Here is a 26,312-nt window from a genome sequence, read left to right as displayed (position 1 = left end):
ACAATATTGTCACACCCAGCACAATATTGTCATACCCAATACAATATTATCACACCCAACACAATATTGTCATACCCAACACAAAATTTAATTATCACACCCAACACAATGAAGTCATTCCCTACCATTATCACTCCATTGTGCCAGAAAGCCTAAGATGTATGTCAAAGAATGCTCAACAATTATAAATCTTCTTCTATTCTTAAAAATGTTAACTTGAATTTGAAATAATTGCATGGATTAATAAGCCATACATTATTTGACTTCCCCCTCCAGTACTTCAGTTGATTCTGACAGTATTACAGTAAGCAAAAAAAATTATTTAATTATTTATCAATAGTATGTACATTTTTTGGTTTATACTATGTATGAGAAAGTCAGTCAGCCTCATTTACTACCTCTCATATATGTATTGGCATGATCCAAAAGTCAACTATAATTACTGACAAAAATGGCACATTCCAAACCTTAGTATAAACACTGTATAAATCTGTCTTCAAGTCACAAGTCATAAAGAATAGAATTATATTGCATATAACAGCTATACCTTTTTTCCTCATGCAGGGAAACCATTAGGTGTGCCATCATCAAGTGACCAGCCCATAGGCATAATTATCATATGTTAAAAGACATTTATTTATTAGCACAGGAATTGGAAATAATTAGTATACATCAACCCTACCTTAATAACTGGATGTAACCGAAATATGGTCCTGCGATCGGTGTCGGAGGTCAGGGTGACCTTCATGTTGCTGTCCACTGTCAGGTACTTCCTAGTGACCATGTGCTTCAGACGGCACTGCTGCTCCCACTTCAATACCCCACCTGGTGGAGGAAAAAAGAAGTTGTTATGGCTGGCTTTAAATAACATGTCAACATTGTTTACAATGACATCTTTAAAAAGACTTAATCACTGCATCCAAGGCACTGTTACACCCAGTAATAGGAAGATAATGTCTACATAAGAGTCATATCACATTCTTAAACACTAGGGGACCTTAAACATAGTCACTCACACTAATTGTCACCCACCTTAAATTCTAGAATCTACTGGAGTCTACTCTCTAAGGGCGCATTCCGAAAGATTTTAGATCGATCTATCCCCGTGGGGAGTCTCACTAGATTACTGTCAGATAATCTGGCTTAAATGTCCGTCCCGCCTACTACAAGCTGTAAGGGGGTGGTTAACTTTCGTGCCCGCTCGGCTGACAGCTATTTAGCGTGAACCCCCAGGGAGTTAGGTCGATCTAGTTGGATCGATCTAATCTCTGGGAATGGGGTCTAAGATACCTTTTAACCTGGAACATCTTACTATCGTGCTTCATATTGACTCACTATCATATATAACACAATGTCACAGCTAACACAATGTCTAGTTTTACATAACAGTCACACCTACAGCACTGATGCAATTGTCTCACACCTACCTTTAATAACGCTTTCCGCAGCCTCAACCTGCCAGTATGTAAGGGCAGAGGAAGAAGGATAGAGGGTCCGAGGATTGTTCTGATTGAGCTGTCGTACTCGTAAATGAACATCCTCTACCAGCGCCTCATCAAATGATCCCTCGGCTACAAGATAGGCTTCTATGTCTTTATGGAAGAGCTGAATGGGAGCACCAGGCTAGAAAACAATTGAAAACATACTGTAACAGTATCTCTACTTACTATTTAATAAATTCTCAACATCTGTATGTTTAATAAAATTTTGTATTAGAAAACCAATTCAAATGACAAATAACATGCATTCAAGGTTAACTTGCAACTGTATAAACTGTCAACCAATAAAGAAAAAGAAGTAAAATTTTCACGTACCAGGAGTCTGTCTTCATTCTCTGGACCAGGCTTTAGATGTCTGTATACAGTAAAACCAGAGTGACGTACAGACAGGTTCAACTCATGACTGAAATTATAATTACAATGCCATTGTAATGTTTTATCTATTTTACTAAATTTTTGGAGTCAGGATAATACATTTAAATACCTTAAACTTAAACTTTGTTTTAATACCTTTGTTTTTAACTTTGTGGCAGCAATTGACTAGTACATTTGGTATAAAAGCTTAATGGTTGTTTAAGATTTAATTTTCAATAAGCAGCCAATACAATTTTGATTGGGACTAGTATGTTTCTGAGGTCTGCAAGTTCACATTGCCAATGGACAGAAAAACTTCAAACTGCAGACTTAAACCTCTTCATTTCAACATTTGTCTTACATTCTCCCCCCCTCACACACACACACACACACACACACACACACACACACACACACACACACACACACACACACACACACACACACACACACACACACACACATGCACACGCACACATGCACACACACACACACAGATCATGTTGTACTCACCAGCCAGAGTAGACATGGTTGGCACTGAAATGTGACCTGCTAACGCTGAGGTACTGCCCAGCTGTCTTCACACTCTCCAGGACAATCTGATCCTCTACTTGGACCTAGTGGATATGCATACAAATATACATGGTGCATACATACACATTTATCTCCTATGATATATTACAAGGAACTCTCATTAAACTTACATAAAAATTGAATTGTTTGAGTGCTGCTAGTACCATTCTAATATTATCTGTCAATGAGACTATTTCAAACTGTTTCAATTTCATTAAAGATATGTAACATTCAAAAGTCATATAATCACATATTATATAGCATAGTCATTACTATAATTGATTTTTTCTGTTTTTTATCATGTTTTAATGGTGCACAACATCCACAGTCTCAAATTTACTGTTGTCATTATTATTATTAAAAAAAGCTGCAATCTACTCACAATATCTCCTTCTGACTTGACTTTATAACGTGGCATAATTCTATACTCTGCATGTTTGGCATTGTAGCTAAGGAGATCCACCTGAATATAGCACATGATACAGTATGTTTTTCACAATGATATTAAAATGTTTTAATTATGTTATATTAATCAGAAAGATACCAAAACTGCTATTCAAATTGTCCTTTTATAATCCTTAATAAAAGCTCAGAAGCAAGGTTAAGCAATTTGCATTTGTCTTAAAATAAGGTAATGTTTGGTTATACCATACTCCATGAAAAAAAATCATATACAATTCCTAACACCCCTTAACAGATATTTTTATCTCAGATTGAACAGGAGAGTATTCTTTACCTTTAACCTTCATATCAATTAGTTAAAATTGGCCCAGCTATTGTTTGAACATTCCAAGAAAAAATTGAAATTCATGTGTACAACTGACAACTGTTACCACTCTTTCAAAAGCACACATAACAAAATGTTTTACCTTCATATTACTGGTTTCTGTACGTGATGTCTGTGTGGAGCTGACATGAATGAACTTGTTGGTAAATACATGGCGTAACTGAAACATAAAAAAAACAAATAAATAATGTTTTTTTAAATCTTTTTTTAACAAGTTGACCCTTGGACAAACCACAAGTGATGCATTTTATATACTGAGTAGCAAATGATCTTCCAAAGGCACAAAAGCAAGCTATCTATTGATTAAAAATTTAAATATATAAATATGCTATTAAAAATAAAAATGATAAATGTTAAAAACGACAGAACTTTGACCTTTTTCAACTTAAATCAAATTTATTTCACACAAGGAAAAAAATTAATCCCAAGGCAATATCTGTATGGTCAACACAACCTTTGGTCTCACTAAACACACAGAGTCCTTGGATCCCTTGACCACCAGACAAATAGAGAAATAATGGTGACTACATCCATTATGTAAGCTTTGAACACTCAGTTAAATTCAACAGAAATATGGCTAAAGGCGCCATTGACTCAGACGCCCATATAAATATGTAATTTGACTATAGTACATATGTACTGTATCTGAAACATGACAGTTGAAAGGAAGACATTTCTTGCTGTAGTGACAGTTCTACAGCAAAGAAGTAGACAAACATTGCCTTATAGCTACACTTTTCATTGTCGGTAATTTGCAAGACACTTCTCTACCAAACCCTATTCCACCAACACTTTTGTTTCATTATTAGTCAGAAATTATATACGTAATCAAAGATCTGCAGATATATGCAATATCAACTTTTTACATTTGACAAAGACAAGATTTGTACAAGTTAAGGCTACACTTCAAATTTGGGGTTGTTTTAGTACCCAAATAAAAAAAAATGGGGATAATTTCTAAATAAATGGGCCAATATGTCCAAAAATTAAGTGATTAACAGGATTATACATATAGTACATATATGAGGCATATGGTTTTCTCTGTGAGTGCAAAAGATGGTTAGTGTATCAGTAAGATCAGGCCCGTAGCCAGGGGGGGTTCGGGGGGTTCGAAAGAACCGCCCCTTTTGCTTGGAAAAGGTCCACTCTGGGTAAAATTTGATCTAGGTACATGAAATTTTTATGGGAAAAAGTCCACTTTTTCAGAAAAAGAACCCCCCTATTGAAATTGCTGGCTACGGGCCTGAAGATAAAGCATTTCACTCTTCAAATATATGAAACCCGAGTTTATAAACCAATCAACACACTGACGGCCTAAACTCGGGCGAAATTCTTGTCTGAACCAGCCGTGTAATTTTCAAGCAAACATTTTACTGCTGTTACTATTAGCATAGGTACAGCAAAAACATAACAGCACTATAGGTGAATACATAAAGCAATTTTCCTTCAGGTGAATTCATTTTTTCAAAACAGTCAACCTGACTTAAATGCACTTGACTTAAACAAACACATTAAAACCCTCTTGGCTGGCTAAGTCATGCCACTTTTTTATTTAATCATGTTTATTTTCATATGCTAACCATTAAAATAAATTAATATGTCTTTCTTCTGATTCATTTAAGTGAAGCAAATGGAATTAAAACAAAAATAAAATTAAAATCTTGAAGAATGCCCTGCTTGGTAAACAAGATAATAACTGGCATGCAAAGTGGTGTTTTGAATCTGCATTTTTATAACTACAGTGCATGGGTTTATTTTTGTTCCTTTTTTTCTATCAAGTTACTAAAACATGGTAACCTTACCCTTTTTTGAGTTCAGGTTAACTTGCTCCCCTTTCTTTACAATAAAAGGTAAAATGGTGTCTATTTCTACTTAACCAAGGTACCTTTACTGAAGGTACATTTACAGATCTGGGCCTGTAGCTAAGCAATTTCAAAAGTTATAATTATGTTATAACAATCAAAATGATATCAAAATTTGCTATTCAAATGATCATGAAACTTAACAAAAGCTAAAATTTATTAGAAAAGAGGCTTAGCAATTTGAATATCATCTTTAAATTAAAAGGTGATGTTTGGTTTTACCATGCTCCATGAAATAAAATCATACACAATTCCTAACACTCCTTATTAATAGATATTTTTATCTCAGATTGAACAGAAGTCTTTTTTTCTAAAAATTGGAACTTTTACCATGAAACCTAAATCAATTTTTATCCAGATCAGTTTTTACCCAGAGTGGACTCTTTCCAGGTAAAAAATGGTGGTTTGTTTATATTCCCCCCCCCCCCCCCCCCCCCCCCCGGCTACCAGCCTGTGATCCATCACAACCTAACACAAACATGTTAAAAGATTATTAAAAAAAAAAAATTCTGATAAATTTTTCAGAGCCAAGAACACTACATCCCTGTCTGCACTAAAAAGTTACAAAATAAAGGTGACTTTGATTTCACCTTTTTATTTCAAGTTCATGCTTTTCACACATTGTTCTCAATGTAAAAATGCATGTTATTTCACCTGTGCCCATGGTAGCATTGTGTTAGAACCCAGAGGTCCATGACTCACAAATAACTCCACAATAGAACTGGGGCTATTTTCCTCATTCTTCTCCCTCCCACACACTAACTGTTTAAAATTGTCCTCTTTTTTTATGGCACGTAGGCATGGGAGTTTGAGGAGGGCTGTTCAAAAGGACCGGCCTTTTGGACGTCAATGGCCTTTCGGTTCTCCATCAAAATTTTGTTTAGGTTTTATGTCATTTCTAAAGTTGGGTCAACAACTGGGGATTAAAAGGTCAACTTTAAAATAAAAAAATAACCTCTTTTGAAACTGCCGGCTATAGGCCTTTTTTCTTAGTAATTTTGTTAAAGTTGTACAAGATATGCACTGGCTTTCTGTCAGAGAGAACAAACAGAGAAAATACCTAGCTCATAGCTAACCATCAAGTTCTCGCTACTTCTGGGAAACATAAGCAACAAATTTTACACATAAAATTGACACCTTTGCATTAGCAATAATTGATGCCAGCTTCCTCACTGTGTTCCCTGATAAAGCAAAGCTTTCTCTTCCAGTCAACTATCTTTTCCTGTTAGGCAGTTTCTACAGCCTTGACACAAAAGTTTCAATCAATATTTCCTGCAACTTACTTTTGTGCAACTTTACGCCAATTGTACCATATCTTCCTATACAAAATCAATGACCAATGTGGAATAAGTTTAGTCTTAATGCTGTCAAGGATGAAACCTTTATACTGTTTAAGAATACAGATATTAAAGATAGAGCAGCATGTGTACCAACAGTTAAACAGAAGATATGTATAATGCCTTATATTTCCCCGTACAGAATCAATTACCAAGCTCACACTTGTTTTAACAAAGACTTAAAAGTCTTTGTGCTATCAAGTATGAATCCTTTATACTTCTTTAGAATATGGCTAGTGGTTTACATCTTTAAATGGCATATACATGATGCTAACTTAGGTTCACTTGTGCAATTCCCATATCTTTAGTTACTTCTGTGTAGTCTAATGTAAATATATGCTTACAAATGCAGTATTAAGCCTACCTGTTGGATGATTTACTTTACATACAGATATGATTTAGTCAATCAGGATTGCTTGGCTTGTCTGTATGTGTATTTAGCTCAAAACTGTATGATATTTAGCTACTAGTAACCATTATGCTCACTTAGCTCACCTGCATAACCACTTAACCTACCATCATGATAATTTTGCAACACAGTTACTTATATACTTATCTGTTTAAAAAAATATTCAACATACCTTTATAATTATTTATAGCTAAATTTCTTATATAATAATTTAACTTACCTGTATAATCTGCCCATAGAGCACCTCTCTCCCCCTCTGTCTCCTCTGTTCTGCAATATTGTCCTCATTCTCAGCATCAGCAGCAGCCTGATAATATAATATAATATAATATAATATATATACATATGTTATACAATATACAATGATTTATTTCATCTTCATAAATAAACATGTAATTACCTAACTACTGTCACAACAGATCAGTTACGATTAAATTATTGTAAGTTACTGGTTGGGATTTTCAGAAAATTGCAGCAAAAACTGACGTTACAGCATGCATCAGATACACACTCCAGATATCCTATAGCCAAAACATTCTCGTAAATAACTGACTACTTTTGGGAACTGGATATTTAATTGTTATAGCTTACCTTTGCATCTCGAAGCTCTGCCTCCTTTATTTTGCCAGTTGGATCCTGGTCATGCCTTTGTTTTAATTTCCGGTACTTCTTATTCAATTTGTATCTGTTAGCTACACAGATCTCAAATGAAATAACTGGAAAAAAAAGCAACGAATGCATCATTTAAAATTTAATATAATTAAAGTTATAATTAAAGCAAAGTTTTGACAATTTTAATTGTACATTAAATGCATTATCACATTGATACACGTTTGTTAAAAGCTGAAAATGTGAATGCAAACTAGTAGCGGCTAAAGTACTACACATATTAAATGTGGAAGTTTCAAAACATCACCTTGCCAATTAGATATATATATAAATTTGGTTTTAATAATTGAAACCCCCATATTACCCACTCACCCTGAAGATCTGGTAGGTTTGGTTTCTCTCTGTCCTGTCCTGCGCCTACCGCCACCTCTGAGTGGATGGTACTGAAAGTAGAGAACTCAGGGTTACCGTCTACTGAATACTGTAGCTGTGGAGATGAAAATATCTTTGCAAAAAAAAAATGAACCAGTGATGCAAAACATCTGGTGGTAGAAAGGAAATGTTATAGTTCATATATAACAATTAAACATTATTTATTTAAACATTATTTACACTGAGAAAAATAGCACCTATCAACGCACCGAAATTGCTATTAAAATGTGTGTAAAACATAATTTTACAACCCACACTTTTAAGTTTTAGCGTGCATGGTTACAGCCCGCCTTATACCTCCACACAGAGAAGAGCCTACGGGTTGCTTGTCAAGAAAAGCCGTGAAATTACACGAAACATCTCATTGCTCTTTCAATATCACGTTTAGTGTAGATACTTCCGACTACAATAGTTCGTTTTTCAAGAGATTGGTAAGGGTGATATAGCCTAGGTAAAAAACACTGATAATAATGAAAAAGTGCTACAATGTGAAAGGAGACCTCATTTAACAAATTTTTGTGTGATAGCCTACATTAACTTATTATATTGTTGAATATTAATCAAACATACCTTTAGGTTATTCTAAAAAGCAGAAAATGCCGATAATAGTAAAATATCAAAATCCGACAACACCCGCCAAAACCCATTACAGCGAGATTTTATTTATTTATTTATCTAAATTATTTTCACTAAAATATCCAATAACCAATGAAAGAATTCAAGTAGGCCTATAGGCTACTTGAAATCAGGGGAAATATAGTGAAAAAGCCTTCTCATTTGCGTATTTCACAGCCACTGGTGCCTTAATTATAGAAAAAAAAAGGCCTACACACTATGCTAACTTAAGGCAAAACCATCAACTGGGTCACTTTTTCTAAAATGTACGCATTTCTGCACACAATTGTCTAAATGGCAAATCAATGAGGAATTCAATTCCGATTCTATGTCTATGCTCAGAAAACCAAACGGGCATACAAGGTAAGTTCATTTAGAAGCAGCCCTGTGTCAAGTAAAACATCAAATAGACATCCAACTATTCCTAATTTTCATTCAATCATATCAGTGTTTAATCACGCATTAAGGTCACTGAGAAGTGTCTGGCAGGAGTTGAAGACCCACGACGTGAAGGTAGTGTTGACATAACAAGTAAACCTACACCTGTTCTAAAGGCAGTGTGTTGATGTGCAGTTACCCGTTGTTAAGTATGGTTTATCGATCTAAATCGATTGCATAACGGTAACACGAGGCTGTATACCTCCATTCTGTTGTACTGATCCTGTGCGTGTGTGTGTGTGCGTGTGTGTGTGTGTGTGTGTGTGTGTGTGTGTTTGAGAGAGAGAGAGAGAGAGAGAGAGAGAGAGAGAGAGAGAGAGAGAGAGAGAGAGAGAGAGAGAGATTGGTATGTATGGAAAAAGAAACGGACTCATTATCTTCTGGATGATTTATACTTACACCTGAGTCTACACCATATATAAAATGGTAATGAATAGCAAAAAATGTAAGTAGGGCCTACTCCGTCATTTGAGAGAAGAAGACCATTGAATTGCCAGACGAATGAATTTCATATACATATAGTGTACATTCGCTGTAAAATCTCACCTTACAATAACAGTCACCTATACCGTGATATTTGATCACATGCACATCATAAACACAACTGAAGTGTACATTTAAGCAACTGTCCCCGGGTAACCCTAACTCAACAGTAGTTATATGTAGTAGTTTACTGCGTAGGATTTGATTTGGCCAAACAAGACCTCGGGTAAACTTTTATCTAGTACAGTGACAGAGTTAGGGAAGAAAAGAGTGCAGTACAGAGATCTCTTTTTCACTACAGCATTTTGATTTTAGTTTTACTATTTGGTAAAATTCATTAATTTTGGAGTTGCTGTTTAGCTATTAATTCTTGATTGACTTGATATTTTGTCGGCTCGTGTCTCTGAGAGTTTAGCATGGTACATGTATATGTAAGCTTCTAAAAGTAATTTTTTAACTACCTTGTAGTTATGTATATGAATTATTGTTCAGATAACATATCATATCATATATTTTGTTTTCTACACAGTTAAATATGATCACGGTTCGTTGGTTATGATATAAACATATATTAGACCAGTATAATCACATCAGGCGCAGCATCTTTCAAATTAAAAAAACTTCGCCCAAAAACTAATTATTTAATCGAATCTTTGGACGTTTTAAAGAGCGATCGACAGCTGCAAAACATAAAATAATGCCTTGAGAGCACTTCGTTAGCTTTATTAATTAAAAAAAAAGCAATTTTGTGACTTTCATGACGTTTTTAGAGCCTTTTCTTTCCATTTAAGTATGATATGGTGAATGCTATCCCAACTCGTAAGAGACAATAAATACAGGACGTGAAAGTTCATAAATAAGCCTTTATCTGGGATGTTTGGACACATATATATGGTCATACGCACGTGAATGTTACACTCGGTACATATCATGGCGAACCCCGGGGCAAAAGAAGAAGATAGACATGAAATATGTACTGTCCCTAAAATTCTCATGTTTGATATTCACGATATATGTATTAGGTTTGGTTTCTTTTTTTGGCTCTTGCTTTTATGGGATAAAATCGGGAATCATAGGTACAAATTGACAGTCTCGACACATTTTAAAGCACAGAGGCGTGTTTGTTTGAAAAAAAAAGTATTGCCAAATTATACATCGGTTAGTTTTATATGACTATACTGCCGTGATTATTGTTCGTGGATGTATTCGTGATAGTAGACGGTACTCATCATTTACGATAGAATTATGTTTTGATACAATGTTCTGAATGACTAAATAAATGTGCGAAGTTGACAGAGGGCAGTAAGGTAAAGTATCGAATGCGTGATCAAAATCTGTTTCACGGGGTAATTAGCGACAATAATTTAGCATCTACTCCTTAAATTAATCTGACACTAATGTAGTATAAAATGTTAGTGATGCATGTCAACACAGACAAACATTAAGGACGAAGAGATAAACAGGAGATTTCCTCACAAATCTAAATCCAGCGACCTTGTCAGCCTTTTTTGTAAGCGAAAAGCATCAATCAATAAGATAAGTGATTTTGACTGAAAAAGGCCATCTAATGAATAAATAAAACAAGTACATTTAGGAGTAGAGAACCACAGCAGTTATGCTCGGATGGCTTCCTGACGAGAGTCTACAGCCTATTATTTAGTGTCAGTAACTTTTTAATAATCAGATATCCTATTTCATGAATGTTCCATGATCATTTTATAAATTTACGAAAAGCTACCCTACACCTTCGTCCGCGCATTGTATTGAACATTAAGCTTTGCAAATATTGTCCCTTAAAGGGATAACAACTCTTCGTATGAAATCTATATTTTACTATAAAAACATTGTAAACAACTCAAGGAAATATAATATGTTCTATTTCACCACCAAAAATGACAGTCAAAGCAATTGTTCTAAAATCTGTGCTTGTCATCCGACCATGTGACCTCCATAGATGGCGAAAGTCTGTAATGATCTCTTAAGAGATTATTACAAAAAAGCAAACTTTCTAAAAATAAAATAGGGACTAAATTTGAATGTAGAAATGGATTCATTAACCATTGGTCAGAATGGGAAAATTGTTGTTTACCCCAGGAAAATACATTTTTTGGCCAAAATGAACAGTCGTTATCCCTTTAACTTTAGCCGAATCTCTGTTGATTTACGTATTTCCATGGCATTATAATCGGATTAGGAAATAGTCGCAAAGAAGATTATTTTAACCGTAAATTGATGTCGGTATTCGTAATTGGCCATTAATGTAGTGATCACCCTGTAGTAAACGTCATGTTCAGTCGCGTTCCGAGTTAAAAAAAGTCACCCTGGGGACGATGAATTTCAGGGTGGGATCAACAAATCGTTTTTAATCAGATTTTTTATTACATCTCCGAGCTTATGTCTACCTGGGTTGTGGTTGTGGCAACTAAGATGTATAGGCCTACAATACAAGGTACGTCTATCAACTAAAAATAACATCAATCAAGTCAAATCAGGGACGGCGCCTAGGAGTGAGGTTAGAATATGTATGCGTGTTTGAAGGTGAGGGGAAGGGGGCTTCCAAAAGTTTGATAAAAGTTATAATTGCTCGAGTAAATGAAACTGAGCAGATAAGCCACCTGTAAAGGACAAGGGCTTGAATTAGAGAGATTCAAACTTTGACAGAAATGCAACGACGGTAGGGTTAATTAAGCATGGGTATTTAACGGCATGACTGTAAAAGGTGATAAGAACTTAACTTAAAGACTCGCTAGGTGTTAATTAATGCAACGATTTTCCTTTACCCACCTTGACTGGGTAGCGTGGACATATCCATGAGCGTCCTCTGAGTAAAGGAACACCAAGTCCCCCACACACAGACTGTCAACGGCCATCTTCCGCGCCTTGCTTCTTCCTTCACTTTCGTAATCTGCACAGGTACTACAGGTGAGATTTTCTTAATCCATGGCGTTTCTGTCACTTGATCAAGAGACTCACACAATTAAAAGAACTTTCTGGCTACGATCGTGCCCTCGTGAACAGACTTTTGGTTAATTAATCGGCGTTCTAGATCAATATTGTCTACGGGTGCGTGAGATGTCCTTAAACTTTTTCAACAGTTCCAATATGGCTATAGCAGTGCACTGAGTCAATAGATTCAATAGCACACGTTGACCTTTGCGGGAGATTGTTGAGCTGTTGCCAAGGATGGATTGTGTACGCATGCGCGCTTTGAGGGACCTTTATTTACCTGTCTAAATCCTACAGGTATGCAGAGGGCTAAGCTTCCTAAATGGTATATTCCCTTAAGACAGGCTTAAATATTTCGTTTAGTCTAACAGGAAAAAGACATCGGGGCCTTTTCTCTAAACGTGAAAAAGAGTTTAATTCTTTACCAAACTTTCCAACAAAGAAATGAACATTTAAAGATTCAGACCGTCTCAAAGGGCAAATATTTTCCGGCTGCAAGATAATGTCAACCGTTAACTTATGTGCGCGTCCATTGGAGCTTATAGGAAAATGGTCGCTGTTATAAATGACTGCCCAGTCCTTTCAGGCTAAAATCAACCTTTATAAATTTTATGAAAGGTCGAATCCAAGGCTTCGTTCACATGCAATGTCTATTTTCTAAATTCTATTTTCTATTCGCGGTATGTCTTATGATCACGGTCTGTGCCCTGAATATCCCGCGGCGTAATTACTGGCCGCGCGAGCCAGTTACTATAAGTTACTATAAGACCGTGATCATAAGATAGCGCGAATAGAAAATAAAATTTAGAAAATAGACATTGCATGTGAATGAAGCCCAAGTGCAAAGAGGTGTAGACAAATGACCTGCGAGTACGAGAAAATTGCTTCTTTTACCGGGAAATTCATTTTGGTGGGTAAATCTCATGGAGTGTACCTTAAATATATTCTGGTGGTAAATATATATACATGATGGTAATGTCGAATAACAGGAACGAACAAGTTACAAACATAAACTGAAACACGCTACACAAAATCCTCAATCCATCCTCATTTCTATACATTTCCCGTTCCCTAATGCAAACGCACTGGGCACTTACCCCAAATTATGCTTTTCAACCAGCCTACCCTTTTTTTCTTTCATTCTATAAATTCCCAACTCTGTTCCAAACATGCGACGTTCAATACCCTGCAAGTACCTGAGTAACGAAACTGATGGTCCGTGTTACAGAGTCCACCCTCCATTTAGTTATAATGGTTAGGGTTAGCCCGACGGTCTGACCCAAGAGGGGCAAAATCGAGGGTGGAACTTACCTTTACAAATGAATGGGAAGCGGACACTCTCACGTTAAACCGGTCCACTTTTACGCTATCCGAGAGGGGGTTTACTTTAGAAGTCCGTTCTTTCCCACCAGACTTACTATAATCTCTCGACATCATGAGCGCCCCAAAAAAATAAATTTATATTAAAATAAGATAGAGCTTTATAACATTTTATTTTGACTTATAATTACACATACATTAGCCACAGTGGAAAATATCAACATTTTAATTAATATAATTAATAATTATAATAATACATCATACGATCACACGTCCTTTCTCTTCTCAACATTTGAAAGCATCTTTAGACACCCATGGCTTTGAAAGGGGAGGGGGGATTTGTACAAGGGGGGAGGGGCATAAGATAAACAGCTAACTATTACATTTATCACACAATGAAGCCAAAAACCTGGCAATGGTAAAGATATGGGGGCTGTACAGTAGTAACACAATCTCTCCCTTCGTATCACACTTCTTAGTACAGGACTAAGCCATTTTTATACAATCTTTGTACAATCATACTATGCATCGTTCTTCATATTAAATAATGAAATATAAGTGTCTCCTATTGGCTTTGATATATTTACAGTTATGAATGAAAATAGCCGATATTCTTGGATAAACGCAAAGGCCGACATTGCGTTAGATGTGACTGTAGGATTGCAACTAACACATTCGGGTGTGAAAAAACTCTGCCACGAACACAGTTGTTCCCCTTCGTACTGTAAAACTACTCGCAAGCCCTTGGCTCAAGGAGCACAAACACCTATTGTTCACGTCGATAATTCAATACTATCAAAACAGTCACAGAGCTAGATATTCTCTGAATAAGTTAGACACTGGCACATGTTACCAGCCAGCACAATAAAAAGAAAATAAACAAGACAAAAAGTCCATTTCTGCACAATAATTGAAAAATGGACCATGACACTTGTAGGCATACATAACACTCAATTATGTAATATTTCCATTTCCCGGTCATGCTTACTAAACATAATCAACACTAACAGCTCCAGCAAGACGTGAGGAACAATGGAACAGCTTTTAAAAGCAACAGTCACAAATATTCTATAGTATGCTAAAATCTACACCTCTCTATCCCAGAGAACTGCCACGTCAGCAAGCACTTGCTCGTTTTTCACAGCAAGTTAATTAATAAATATCTAATTGTGGACATGCACTGGATTATTATCAAGTGCCTACCATGCTCTGTTCGCAGCGACAGGCGATGTTCTGTCAAATGATAAATACACCGATCTCATTCAACCTTACTGTACTTAACTCCTGTTCAACTCTTATTTTCAACCTGAACTGCAAGTTGCCCTCAACATTTGTATATAAACTTTTTTCAATCTGATGCCCCAACTCTGTGTGACAGGAATGACAGCCCTGGGAATGGGAGTCCTGGATCCCATACAATTAGTAAAGGATAAGTTTAGCTTTAAGCACCGGGCTTCGTATTTGAAATGAATATCCCCTGTACAAAATAATGGAAAACGAACTGCAGTTCCTAGCGGACTACCACTCCTACCACACAAGTTTACCACCACTGGGGTTTAATTCACTGAAAAGTCCTTGTGTCCTTCTTAACCCTTCTTAAGAGTGGATATTATTATATTCTCTTATAACAGAGTGGCAGTTTATTCGTTCTGTTTCACAGAACACCATCATAGAGGTATAAAGTTCATTTCTGTAACACTACAGTAAGGCAGGCGCAGTGTGCCAGAGAATGTAGTAGGTGTGATTGTGGTGTTGGCTCACCTATTGCACTGCAGTAACATATGCCCACTAATATAATCCAATATCATCTCCAATACACCAAAAGTCTCTTCCTTTTGTAACAATCAAGTAACTTTTTTCTTCTCAAACTTAAAAAATTTACAGTGTACTTGCAGAAATTCTCAAATTATTGATCACATTTCTGTTGCCAAAGATACTGTACTTCTTCAGCATCCCTTTCACATCTTATCCTTGAGGGTTCACTTTTTCACATTTAAAACAATCCTCTGTCCTTCAGAAGATAACCCATCATTTCCTGACTTCTCCTACACTGTAGAGCAGTCCAATTTCTTTTTCTTCCAAACTTTCATCATTAGCAGCAATCCCTGATCTCTCCCAACCAATCCTGATTCCAGAACAATTGTAAACTTTGAATCAATTTTCCTTCCACAACCAATACCCCTTCTTGAACAATCCTCATTTCTGATGCAATCCTCTCTGTCACTCATCCTCATTATGAAACCAATCCTCAATCCCAAAGCAGTCCTCAATCCTAAACTAATCCTCAAACCAATACCCAAACCAATCCTCATTCCTTGACTGTCTCCTCCTCCTCCGAATGCTCTTGTGACTTCTCCGTGGTGGTCACTTTCTCCTGATGTAACTGATTGTTTAACTGATTGTTAATGACCGGCGCCTGCTGACCGCTAGGGCTCCCACTCTGGTTGTTGGGGACCTGGCTGCTGCTGCTAGTGCTGGTGGAGAAAGTGTCCGAGGACTGACCGGGGTCTGGTTTTTGAGACTTGCCCTGTGTGGAGGTGGACTGTGAGGTGGAGGGGAGGTTGTCCTGTGGAGGGCTTTCTCTGTCCCTGTCGTCTCCCAGGTCAGTCTCCTCCGCTTCCTGGAATGGACATTTAACTGGGTTAGGATTTTTGTTCCTACTTTTATTTCTTCTTTAGATTTATTTTTATCTTGAGTTATCTTCTTATGATTTATTATTACTTTTTTATTGTGGGAAAACAAGTGAGAAAAAGCACTAAACTTCCTTTGTTGAAAACTCAAACGATTTACCTACCTGCAATTGTCACTTTATCTCTGTCCATGTCTACTGTTAAAATATTGTGTTTGTTCATGAACAAAGTGGGTGCTGTGGCTACACATTATGACCATATTACAATTCCATCTAATTCAGCCTGGACTAAATTCATAATACATTTTAGAGGTTTTACTGAGCCTCAGAGTACATTCAGGACAGTGGAGTAACAGATCTGCAAATCAAATATGGCCGACCCACTTGAATGCTTGTTACGTAATCCCCATGGGGAATCTATTCAGTGTCTAATCGGGAATTAAGCAGCAATATTAAAAGAAGGTCGCCATATTCAATCCGCGGACCTGTTAGTTTGCTGTTCTGAATGCGCTCTCAGTAGCACCATCACACTACCTTAGAATGGCCAGGATTCAAGGAAGTGTCATCAGAGCGCTGTGACTGAGATCCGTCTTTCTCAGCTTCTTCACCCTCCTAAATGATTACAAAATTAAGAGATCTTAGTATAAATAGGTACCGGCAGCAAGCATATAACGCATAGAAAAACCTGCTTGAAAGGGCCAAAAAGGTCATTTTCAAGGTTTAATTTCAGTATCAAATTTAACAGTAACCCCCTATAATTTTATAACATTTTAAAGGTCAGGTGTTGCTCTTTCAAATCATATAGAACAAAGCTAGGTTTGACATTAAAAAACGTAGTCTTATAAGAGATGTAAATAACATGTTGCGCGCAGTTTAGCTGAATTGTACAGCTGCTGACAGCACAGCAGCGGCTTAGGTGCAAATGCGCTCCTCGACAAGGCATTAGAAAACGTCTCGGGGATTTTCCGCTATTACTTGCACACGCATGTTTTTGTTGTCATCCGAAAGCTGAAAAGAAGAGCTAGCCAACGAACTAACATTCGAAAATATCCACCAAGGAAAAATGATAAAAGTCGACAATAAAAGGTAAGTTTTAAAGATTTGTCGAAAGAAAAACTAAAATATTTATATAATGCAAATTATTTACCCCCCACAAACTATATATCAAAATAAAGTGCAAATTCTGTAGATTTTAATGATATTCGAAACTAAATTACAAATCCACGGGTGCAAATTCTCCAGGTGATCAAAGATATCAACCCGTGTGTCGTCAACAACATGGCTGCGCCCACGAAGAGCGTGTCGAAAGCTCCTCTGTCGTTTTTATCATAAAATTTGTGTCTACTTGTCTAATTTAGGGACAATGAAAGGTAAGAAACCCCCTAATCTAGTCACAGTCACATTGCTTTTGGCATTTCTTGACGAAATATATAAGATATGTCCAAACGACGTCAATATGCATGTGGTTTTGGGGTAAAGAAAGTTGAGTGAATTTGGTTCGTATTACGGACGAGGCCTCAGGCAAACAATGGACTTCAGAGCTTTCCTAGTGTGTCCATATTAAACAAGGCAGCAAAGCTGTCAAATGTACAGACAAAAAACAGGAAATAACTATGCACAAAATAGGCTACTGTCAATTCTGATGCAAAAGTACATTATGTTAAACTGCAAATTCAACATCAAATTTTAATTATGCTCAACAGGTAATACCAATGTAAGTAAAATGTGTAACAAGTTCACACTTTGAAAATGTATAACTTCCAGAAAAAGAAGCCAATTAGACTGCTTTTCCAACTCTGCATTTTAGTCCTGTATTTCTTTTTTTCTTTTTCTTTTTTGAAAGTTTGGCAATCATAAGTAACATAGTTTTCCCATAATGGTCATCATGGCAGCAGCACCCAAAATTGTGTTTTCTTCTATTCTGATGCCATATTACATAATGGTTAACAGCATAATGACCGTTAATTTTTAATAATACAATATACGTATCATGGATTTTCAGAAAATGTGACTATCATGGGTCTTCAAGCCCATGGAACTTCAAAGTCACACCTTGAAAATATGTGAAAAAAAAAAAAAAAAAAAAAAACGTTTAACTGGCAGTAAGAATTACCAAACAGACTGCATTGCCTACTGAAGCTGTATTTTAGTCCCATGTTTCTTTCCTGTAAGTTTGAGAACAGTAAGTGACATTTTTTTTTTAATGTTCATCAAGGGAGCAGTGCCCAAAATAGTTTTTTTTTTCAAATTTTGATGCAATATTACATAATATTTAACAGCATAATGACCATCAATTTTAATAATAAAATATCAGTATTATGGATATTCAGAAAATGTGACTAGCAAAGGTCTTCAGGCCCATGGAACTTCAAAGTCACAACTTGAAAATGCCAAAATGGAAACAAGACAGCAATGTTCTGAAATTTTTTTCCCAGTTTTAACAATTTCTAACATAAAACAAAATTAACAGTTTACTACAGTTTTTATATGATCAACTAAGAAAATTGATGAGATGGGAAAAATATTAATAGAGCAGCGTTAAATGTCCAATTTCTTCCATTCTGAGATTCTGAACATAGTGAATGATTGAATCTGACAAACTGCAATGATATGAGTTTATTTCCATTTTTTAAACTTTATTACACAATACACGATAACAAGTTTACCATCATTTTTACATAATCAAGTAATGATGTTGTAAAGATGCAGGAAATGCCAAACAAACACTTTTACGTATCTTATTAATTAAAAATTGAAACTGTTAACATGCCTAAAAATTTAATCTGAGGAAATGTGAAAAAACAGCATAACTTTAAAATAATGGCCCGATTATGCTGATTTTTGAACTCAACTTGCGTTTTAGCAAAAATGACCACTCCTGTGAGTTTAATGACAATTGGCCTATCTGTTTTTCGTATATTGTGTTTACAGTGTTGCATATATGCTGAAAAATGAAAAAACAGCATAACTACCAAAGTAGTGGCCCTATCATGCCTATTTTCGAACTTGACCTGTGTTATAGCAAGGAGTTATAACAGAAGGAGATTACACGCAAGCCTCTCTATTGTCCGATGTCTGTTACGGTGGGCGGAGCTAGCTACGGGGGGGCTCCGGTCTCAAGGTTTCGTCTGCGTCGCTCTCCTCAGCTTGGAGATAAATTTCATATGCGTTATTTCGCGTTAGAGTTCGAGATCAGTAGTGTCAAAGCGGCGCTGTATGCTGACGAATTTTTTCACAGGTAGTTATTTGGACGATGTGCTGGGAGGGAACGATATCATAGAAAGCGATTATAAGGTGGTGACTGAGGATGGTCGCCATGAGTTTTTTTGAGTCGGTGATAGATGGCTTTTCTTCTGCACAACACAGTGAAAAATCACCAAGGATAAGTCAAAAGAAAACGTCCCAACTGTGGTTTGTAAAAATGACTTTCAAGTGAACGTCTGTCCTCACTGCCAAAGAACATAATATTAATACATAAACGTTTGGACCCTCCTGCCCTTGGGTCCCATAAACATATACATTGAGACAGTGCCTAAGCTTTGTGACTGGTTTTAAATTTCTTTAAGTATTTTTTTCTCTCACTCGGTATAATTTTAATATCATAATGCATTAAAGTGAAATTTTAATCAAAGGTTGAGGCAATGCCACGACATGGCAGTTTACTAAATACTCGTTATAAATTTCTTTATCTTGGAAATCTCCCTTTTTTTCAGGATTATTTTGACACATACTAACACTTCATATTTGTCGGTAAACAAGTACACAGTGCTAAACATTAAGAATTATTTTTATTCATTCATAAATATATTTATGTGCAAAATATATCAGAAATTTTAGTATTAACTGAGCTCTTTAAAGTGAAACAAATAAAGATGAGAATTTTGAATTTCAAACTATTATTTACTATATTAACTTAAAATATCTTTTAAGTCAACTCTATACTCAAGCATCATGAGTAAAACCATTTTATTATATCAATAGAAGAACAAAAACAAAATTTTACACGTAAGCAGTAATTAATGAAGTCATAAGAATGACTAAGTTGCTATGGTTTTCCAGTTTTATGCAGTCTATGTTGGCATTTTTTTCAACCGTGCAAATAGAAATAATTATATTCTTTTTTATCTGACTTGCTGATACCAGTCTGTGCCAGATACTATTCCACTCACAGGCCAGCAAGGTCTGAGAATCTAATGGGCTGAATGAAAAAAGAAGATAAAATGGCTAATTCTTACAAATAGGATAAAAAACATGGGATTTTCAAAAGGTTATTATGAATCAAGACAACACTTAGTAAGAACATTTATAAAATGAACTGGAGTACATGTTACAGCTGAAAAAATTAACTGGGCCAGTAAGTGACTGCTTTAAAGAAATTTCACTGAAACAGTCCAAATTTTACTGGCAATCAAGTAGACTGTTATACCATGGCACTCAACAAATTATATATAGGTTTTGAATTTTTTTCCACGTGACAGTAACATAAAATTTATGTCAACTTTTGAAAGGTATAGAGTCAGTTAGGTGACTGAAAATATTTTAAAATGTCATGAAGGAGCACTATTAATTTAATGCAATCTCTGTTGGCCAGTCTTATCCAGTTTCTTCTCCAAAAAGGACAACTCAAGTGAGAATTTCTTCAGGGCCTTTTCTTCTGCCTGCCAATGCCATGCCACTCAGAAAAGAGAGAAACCTGTAGGTTAGAAAAAAAAAACATAATAATAGCATTATGAACTACTAGTATCCATGAAGACATTATGGAATTACGCAGTGAAGTTTAATGTGTCTTGTTTTGACTTGACTGAAATAATGTTCACCACATAAATGAACAATTTACAACTAAATTTATATAGAATATCAAGATTCATGATCACAAGCTAGTAACCCCAAGAAATTGAAAGAAATTGTACTTATTACAAGAAATTATTTAAATCCGCCCTTGTTCCTACTCTTCTGACAGGACAAAAAGGGGATTTCAGAGAGGCTGGTTGCTAAAAGGAAAATGCCCAAGGTTGTTGTATTTTGAAAAAAATTTAAAAAAGGGTACTGTTGTTAGTGAATGTTTAATGCATCGTAGGCATTATGACAAAAGTAACTTACCCCAGACACGCAGACCTCCTTTTTTCATTGACATTTTTTAATTTTTTCCAGCCTGACCATAATTCATGTATTCAATGCAGCCTTCTCCCATATCTATAATAGAATAAAAAAAAAACTTGAGTAGTGTTAAGATAAGCATGTAAAATTCATTATCAATTTTGAGAGAATTTCTGTTTCAACACTGCAAGATGAAATATTTACTTTCAAGTAATGAATAAACCTTAATAGAGTTCTATTCTTTTGTAACCACCAAGGCAAAGCTTCTTTCTTAAAATGAACAGAAACATCCAAGCTTGCCACCTAACATGCCAAAGTAGTGAAGTATAATTAATGTAGAGAAGCAAGTACCCCTTAATTATAGAGGTGTCTTACACAGTAAGGTGTGTCTTACACACCTTGACTCAAAGGGAGATGTGTAGTGAGATAACAGGTTAAGTAATTGGTATAGCCTAGGTGAACTTAAAACCTTTAGACTTTAAATTAAAAGCACCAGGATTCATATGTGTTCTTTTTTCAAAGGTTTAATATAAATTAAAACACATATATGTAAAAAGAAGACTAAATAAGTTAAAAATAACTATGCCATAAAGTCAAACTTCCTGTTAGACCGCCATGATGGAAAATGCTGGGTGGAGGCAAAATTTTCCAGTCAAAAAAACTGAACACTTTACTTTAACAACAAAGTTACCACTCCAAAGCCACCCACCATGGTGAGAAGAAAAATGATGACCAACTGTCATGATAAGTCTTTTTAGATTTAAACATGAAAAAGGTAAAGGCCAAAATGGTACATTTACCCATAACACTAGAGTAAAAAATTGGTATTCTGAACAAATCAGGTTATTTTTTTCAAGAAATATTGGAGCAGTATCCATGCAATATATACCACGCCACGACCAAGATGTTCAAGAATCTAAACACACCAATTTTTTTTATAATCTTGCATTTGAAAAGTACAAAAAGCGGTAAGGCTTTTGGCCGTAACAAGCGTAACACTTTTTGATCGGAACTCATGAAAATTGTCAATTGTCGTATCCAAGCTAGACCACATGTAAAATCGCAAAAAAAAACAATACTGCTCAAGCAAGTGTGTTGCATACATAACAATTAGTTAAATTTTATGACTGTCATGTGACAAAAGTTTCAAAAAGAAGGAGGAAAATGTCTTTTGGAGTAATTTTTTTTCGAAATATTAACAAGATGGCGGCTTAAGCATCTGCTTGTTATTCGGCTACTGAAAGTGCACCTAAGTTTTATTCTTTGCTATTGCCACAAATTACTTAACAATTGCAACTGTATAAAGACCAAACTTTCTTCATCTGATACTATATTTATAGGCACTTGTTATGAGTGGGAAATATTTTTCGTGCAATATTTATTCTCCACACACCACCTCGCGAGATCAACGTGTAGCTGGACACTTACACAGTGAGACCCTACGACATAAAAGTTGCAATTTATCTTCATATTTCGTGTAGTTATGCATTTAAAAGCACTTACCTGTTTTTTTGAAAACCTTGTCCAACGTAATATCATATAAATTCTGTAATTCTCTCATTTTAAGAAACTTTTGACTGCGTTTCTGTTTGTGTCCTCTCCAAACGACAGACGAAGGCATCTATTCTGACAAACGAGATTTAAACGAGAGTACCAATTAAGCGTAACAGAGATAGGCATCCATTGTTCTCTGGGTTCTATTCATTCCGACCAATGAGAGACCGTAATACGGGCTCCGCCCCCACGCGTGTAATCTCCTTCTGTTATAACTCCTTGGTTATAGTAAGATCGATTACTCCTGTGAGTTTCATGACAACAGGCCTATCGATTTTCCTTGAAATGTGTTTACAGTGTTGCATATATGCTGAAAAGTGAAAAAATAGCATAACTTCCTCAATAATGGCCTGATCATGCTGATTTTCGAACTTGACCTGCATTTTATGAATATTCATCAGCTCTGTAAATATAAAGCCAAAAAGTAAAACTGCCTTCCACTTATCGTGTTTACAAGGAAAGTGCACGGCGCCGGCGACAGTGACAGCGACAGTGACGGCGACGACGACAGTGGCAGGTGATGGCAATATGTACAGACACATCTGTACTTATTTACTGTACTGTTTGAGAACAGTAAGTGACATGGTTTTTCTTAAATGGTCATCATGGGAGCAGTGCCCAAAATAGATTTTTTCAGATTTTGATGCAATATTACATAATGTTTAACAGCATAATGACCATCAATTTTTAATAATAAAATATTAGTATCATGGATATTCAGAAAATGTGACTAGCAAAGGTCTTCAGGCCCATGGAACTTCAAAGTCACAACTTGAAAATGCCAAAATGTAAACAAAGACAGCACTGTTCTGAAATGGTCTTTTTTTTCATTTTTAACAATTTTTTTAACATAAAACAAAATAAACAGTTTACTGCCATTTTTATACGATCAACTAAGAAAATTGATGAGATGGGAAAAATATCAACAGAGCAGTGTTAAATGTCCAATTTCTTCCATTCTGAGATTCTGAACATAGTGAATGATTGAATCTGACAAACTGCAATGATATGAGTTTATTTCCATTTTTTAAACTTTATTACACAATACACGATAACAAGTTTACCATCATTTTTACAAAATCAACTAACAATGTTGTAAAGATGCAGGAAATGTCAAACAAACACTTTTACGTATCTTATTAGTTTAATAATGAGACTGTTAACATGCCTAAGAATTGAATCTGAGGAAATGTGAAAAATATGCTGAAAAGTGAAAAAACAGCATAACTTCTACAATAATGGCCCGATCATGCTGATTTTCGAACTTGACCTGCGTTTTATGAATATTCATCAGCTCTGTAAATATAAAGCCAAAAAGTAAAACTGCCCTCCACTTATCGTGTTTACAAGGAAAGTGCACGGCGCCGGCATCGCCATCGCCATCGGCATCGCCATCGGCATCGCCATCGGCGACGACAGACGCAGGTGATGGCAATATGTACAGACACATCTGTGTCTGTACATAAAAATTGTGACACGTTTCTGTTATACTAGTGTTATATATGATCTAAAAATTGTACTGATTTAATTTAAGGACTTAGGGCCTCATATTTTTGAAGATAATTAATTTTCTACTGCACACGATCGTGAGCGATTATAGGCCTACGACTTTTTTAGTAGAGCGATAATAAAAGACATCGTATTTGACAGGAAGTAACTGATGCTATAATTTATTCATTGTTTAAAATTGCAAACACTCAATTCATTTATTCAAGGCAATATATTTTGACAGTGTTGTTTACCATTTTAGACCACAAGCAGAACTCGGGAATGGCCAGCCCCAACACAAGCTGGAATGAGTGTGAATTGCTTGAAGAAATTATCAGTTGAATAGGTAGTAATGGTAGGCCTACATATTCAGCTCTCATTGGCAATAATTTAGGCCTTACTGCTGTATATCAAGAAATATTTAAGAAACTTATAATTTTAGCATAATTCTTAAAATTAAAAAAAGGGAAATTATCTTATTAAAATATTGTATGAATATATCAAAATTAATTTTAGAAAATTTAGTATTTTATAGATTGGGACATTTCTTACTCTCACAACATAATGCTTTGTGAAACTGCTCATTGTTTTTACGTGTGAAAACCTTTGATCAAATATTTTAGATGACGACTACCTCCATATATTGGAAAAAAAATCTTCAGCGTGACAGGACATGGAAGGTGACCGGATCCCTCTGTTGTGCATTGTACAAACAAGCATCGTGTCCAGTTGTTTGTGTTGAGAAAGATTTATGCCTTATTAAAGGCTGTTTATTAAATTTAATTTTTATTTGAATTGAGAGGAAAGGAAATTTATTTCAAGTGGGGTCTAAGACAAAAAATAGAAGATAGAAGACACAGACTGAATATATGTCTTTGCATGGGACCTTGAACTGAAAACATTATCTGGTCATTGTTTGGAAATTCCTATCTTGAAGGATTTACAGATACTGTACTTAAAATACAAAAAGACATTATGTTATAGCAATGAAATGCAGTTTTATGCATTGCAAAGAATAAGAGTTCTTGTGAAATAAAAGTAAGACTGCTCTGGATAAGAAATGTTGGCATAATAAATCAACAGGACAGTCAAATTACTGAATGCAAGTAGATTTTTTGGGTATTTATACTGTGTTTTGCCCATTTGAAAAAATTATGTTATCTAAATACTTTCTAAATACAATATTGTTAAAGATAAGGTTATTAGCTTTCCAATGATACCTAGATCAAGCCTGTGGCATGAATGGTAACTGAGTTATCATCAATTTACTTTTGCAATTCAGTTAAAGTAAATGCAATGGTAGAAATTCCATCTGCGATATTGGCTTTTTTTCTAATTTTGCAAGCTATTTATAGAAAAAGTATTATCCCAGTGTATTTGAAAAAAATTGGACATGATATCTGTATATAGTTGTGCCATTTAAAACAAAAATTGTCAGCATTTACGTGTAGAATAACAAATAATGAATGCATCAATTTGCTTGTATGTGAATAATCAGCATTGTTTTATTATGGCCGCTTGATACAAACTAGGATTTTCTTTGCAGAGTATCTCAGGAACGGTTATTTTTTCCAACATGAAATGATGTATTTTACTTCTATGTATATAGTTGTTAGTAATGCATTACTTTAATACTTACTGATATCATTTTTGGTCAGTACAGAGTGTCTGTAAAATGGCAAAAAATGACGGAATCTCTATTAACCTCAAACGTCTATTTTACTAAAACTTTAATCGCTCATATCTCGGGAACTGTTGGTGCTAGAGAGTCAAATAAAGCATCATTGTACATCATTTCCAAAGTTCTTTCATTTGGTGCATTGTTTATACCCGTAAATATTGAAATAAAAAATGGCTGCCGGTACCTAGTATAAATAACA

At 35.4% G+C, this 26,312-nt stretch overlaps 2 protein-coding genes and 2 long non-coding RNA genes across 10 annotated transcripts in view; 1 reads left to right on the top strand and 3 right to left on the bottom strand.

The window, feature by feature from the left end:
• The window catches only part of LOC106153780 (inositol 1,4,5-trisphosphate-gated calcium channel ITPR2), a 50,437-nt gene extending 37,853 nt beyond the window's left edge, over positions 1-12,584 (bottom strand). For 5 of the 6 annotated variants that reach the window (XM_086996943.1, XM_086996944.1, XM_086996945.1 and 2 more), the window contains exons 1-10: positions 12,183-12,583; positions 7,803-7,873; positions 7,413-7,537; positions 7,042-7,128; positions 3,296-3,373; positions 2,809-2,889; positions 2,367-2,470; positions 1,815-1,902; positions 1,428-1,623; positions 683-825 (exon numbers count right to left, since the gene is read on the bottom strand). In XM_086996943.1, coding sequence (XP_086853069.1) covers positions 683-825; positions 1,428-1,623; positions 1,815-1,902; positions 2,367-2,470; positions 2,809-2,889; positions 3,296-3,373; positions 7,042-7,128; positions 7,413-7,537; positions 7,803-7,873; positions 12,183-12,268 — 1,059 coding nt within the window. In that variant the 5' untranslated portion in view covers positions 12,269-12,583. Of the gene's footprint in view, positions 1-682; positions 826-1,427; positions 1,624-1,814; positions 1,903-2,366; positions 2,471-2,808; positions 2,890-3,295; positions 3,374-7,041; positions 7,129-7,412; positions 7,538-7,802; positions 7,874-12,182 lie in introns of all 6 variants that reach the window. The other variant, XM_086996948.1, reaches the window with a different exon arrangement.
• A 1,234-nt stretch (positions 12,585-13,818) lies between these two features.
• Positions 13,819-26,312, bottom strand: part of LOC106167660 (ubiquitin carboxyl-terminal hydrolase 9X-like) — a 45,935-nt gene continuing 33,441 nt past the window's right edge. The window contains exons 55-56 of the mRNA XM_086996676.1: positions 16,828-16,905; positions 13,819-16,284 (exon numbers count right to left, since the gene is read on the bottom strand). Coding sequence (XP_086852802.1) covers positions 15,973-16,284; positions 16,828-16,905 — 390 coding nt within the window. The 3' untranslated portion in view covers positions 13,819-15,972. The remainder of the gene's footprint in view (positions 16,285-16,827; positions 16,906-26,312) is intronic.
• On the top strand, positions 17,568-26,305 carry LOC147759622 (uncharacterized). Of its 2 annotated transcripts, none has more exons than XR_015331293.1 (3): positions 17,568-17,663; positions 24,695-24,778; positions 25,056-26,305. It is a non-coding gene; the product is annotated as an uncharacterized LOC147759622 (long non-coding RNA). The 2 variants fall into 2 exon arrangements; XR_015331294.1 differs by having other exon boundaries at positions 24,695-24,787.
• LOC147759623 (uncharacterized) lies at positions 20,243-23,176 on the bottom strand. Its single transcript, XR_015331292.1, has 3 exons — positions 22,894-23,176; positions 21,394-21,486; positions 20,243-20,986 (listed from the first exon to the last, which is right to left on the bottom strand). It is a non-coding gene; the product is annotated as an uncharacterized LOC147759623 (long non-coding RNA).

The sequence above is a fragment of the Lingula anatina genome, chromosome 10 (genome assembly GCF_051362555.1).
Source record: "Lingula anatina isolate TDL-2025a chromosome 10, LinAna3.0, whole genome shotgun sequence".
Classification (NCBI taxonomy): domain Eukaryota; kingdom Metazoa; phylum Brachiopoda; class Lingulata; order Lingulida; family Lingulidae; genus Lingula; species Lingula anatina.
The sequence above is the reverse complement of the archived record's forward strand: the minus strand, read 5'-3'. Positions and strand labels throughout refer to the sequence as shown.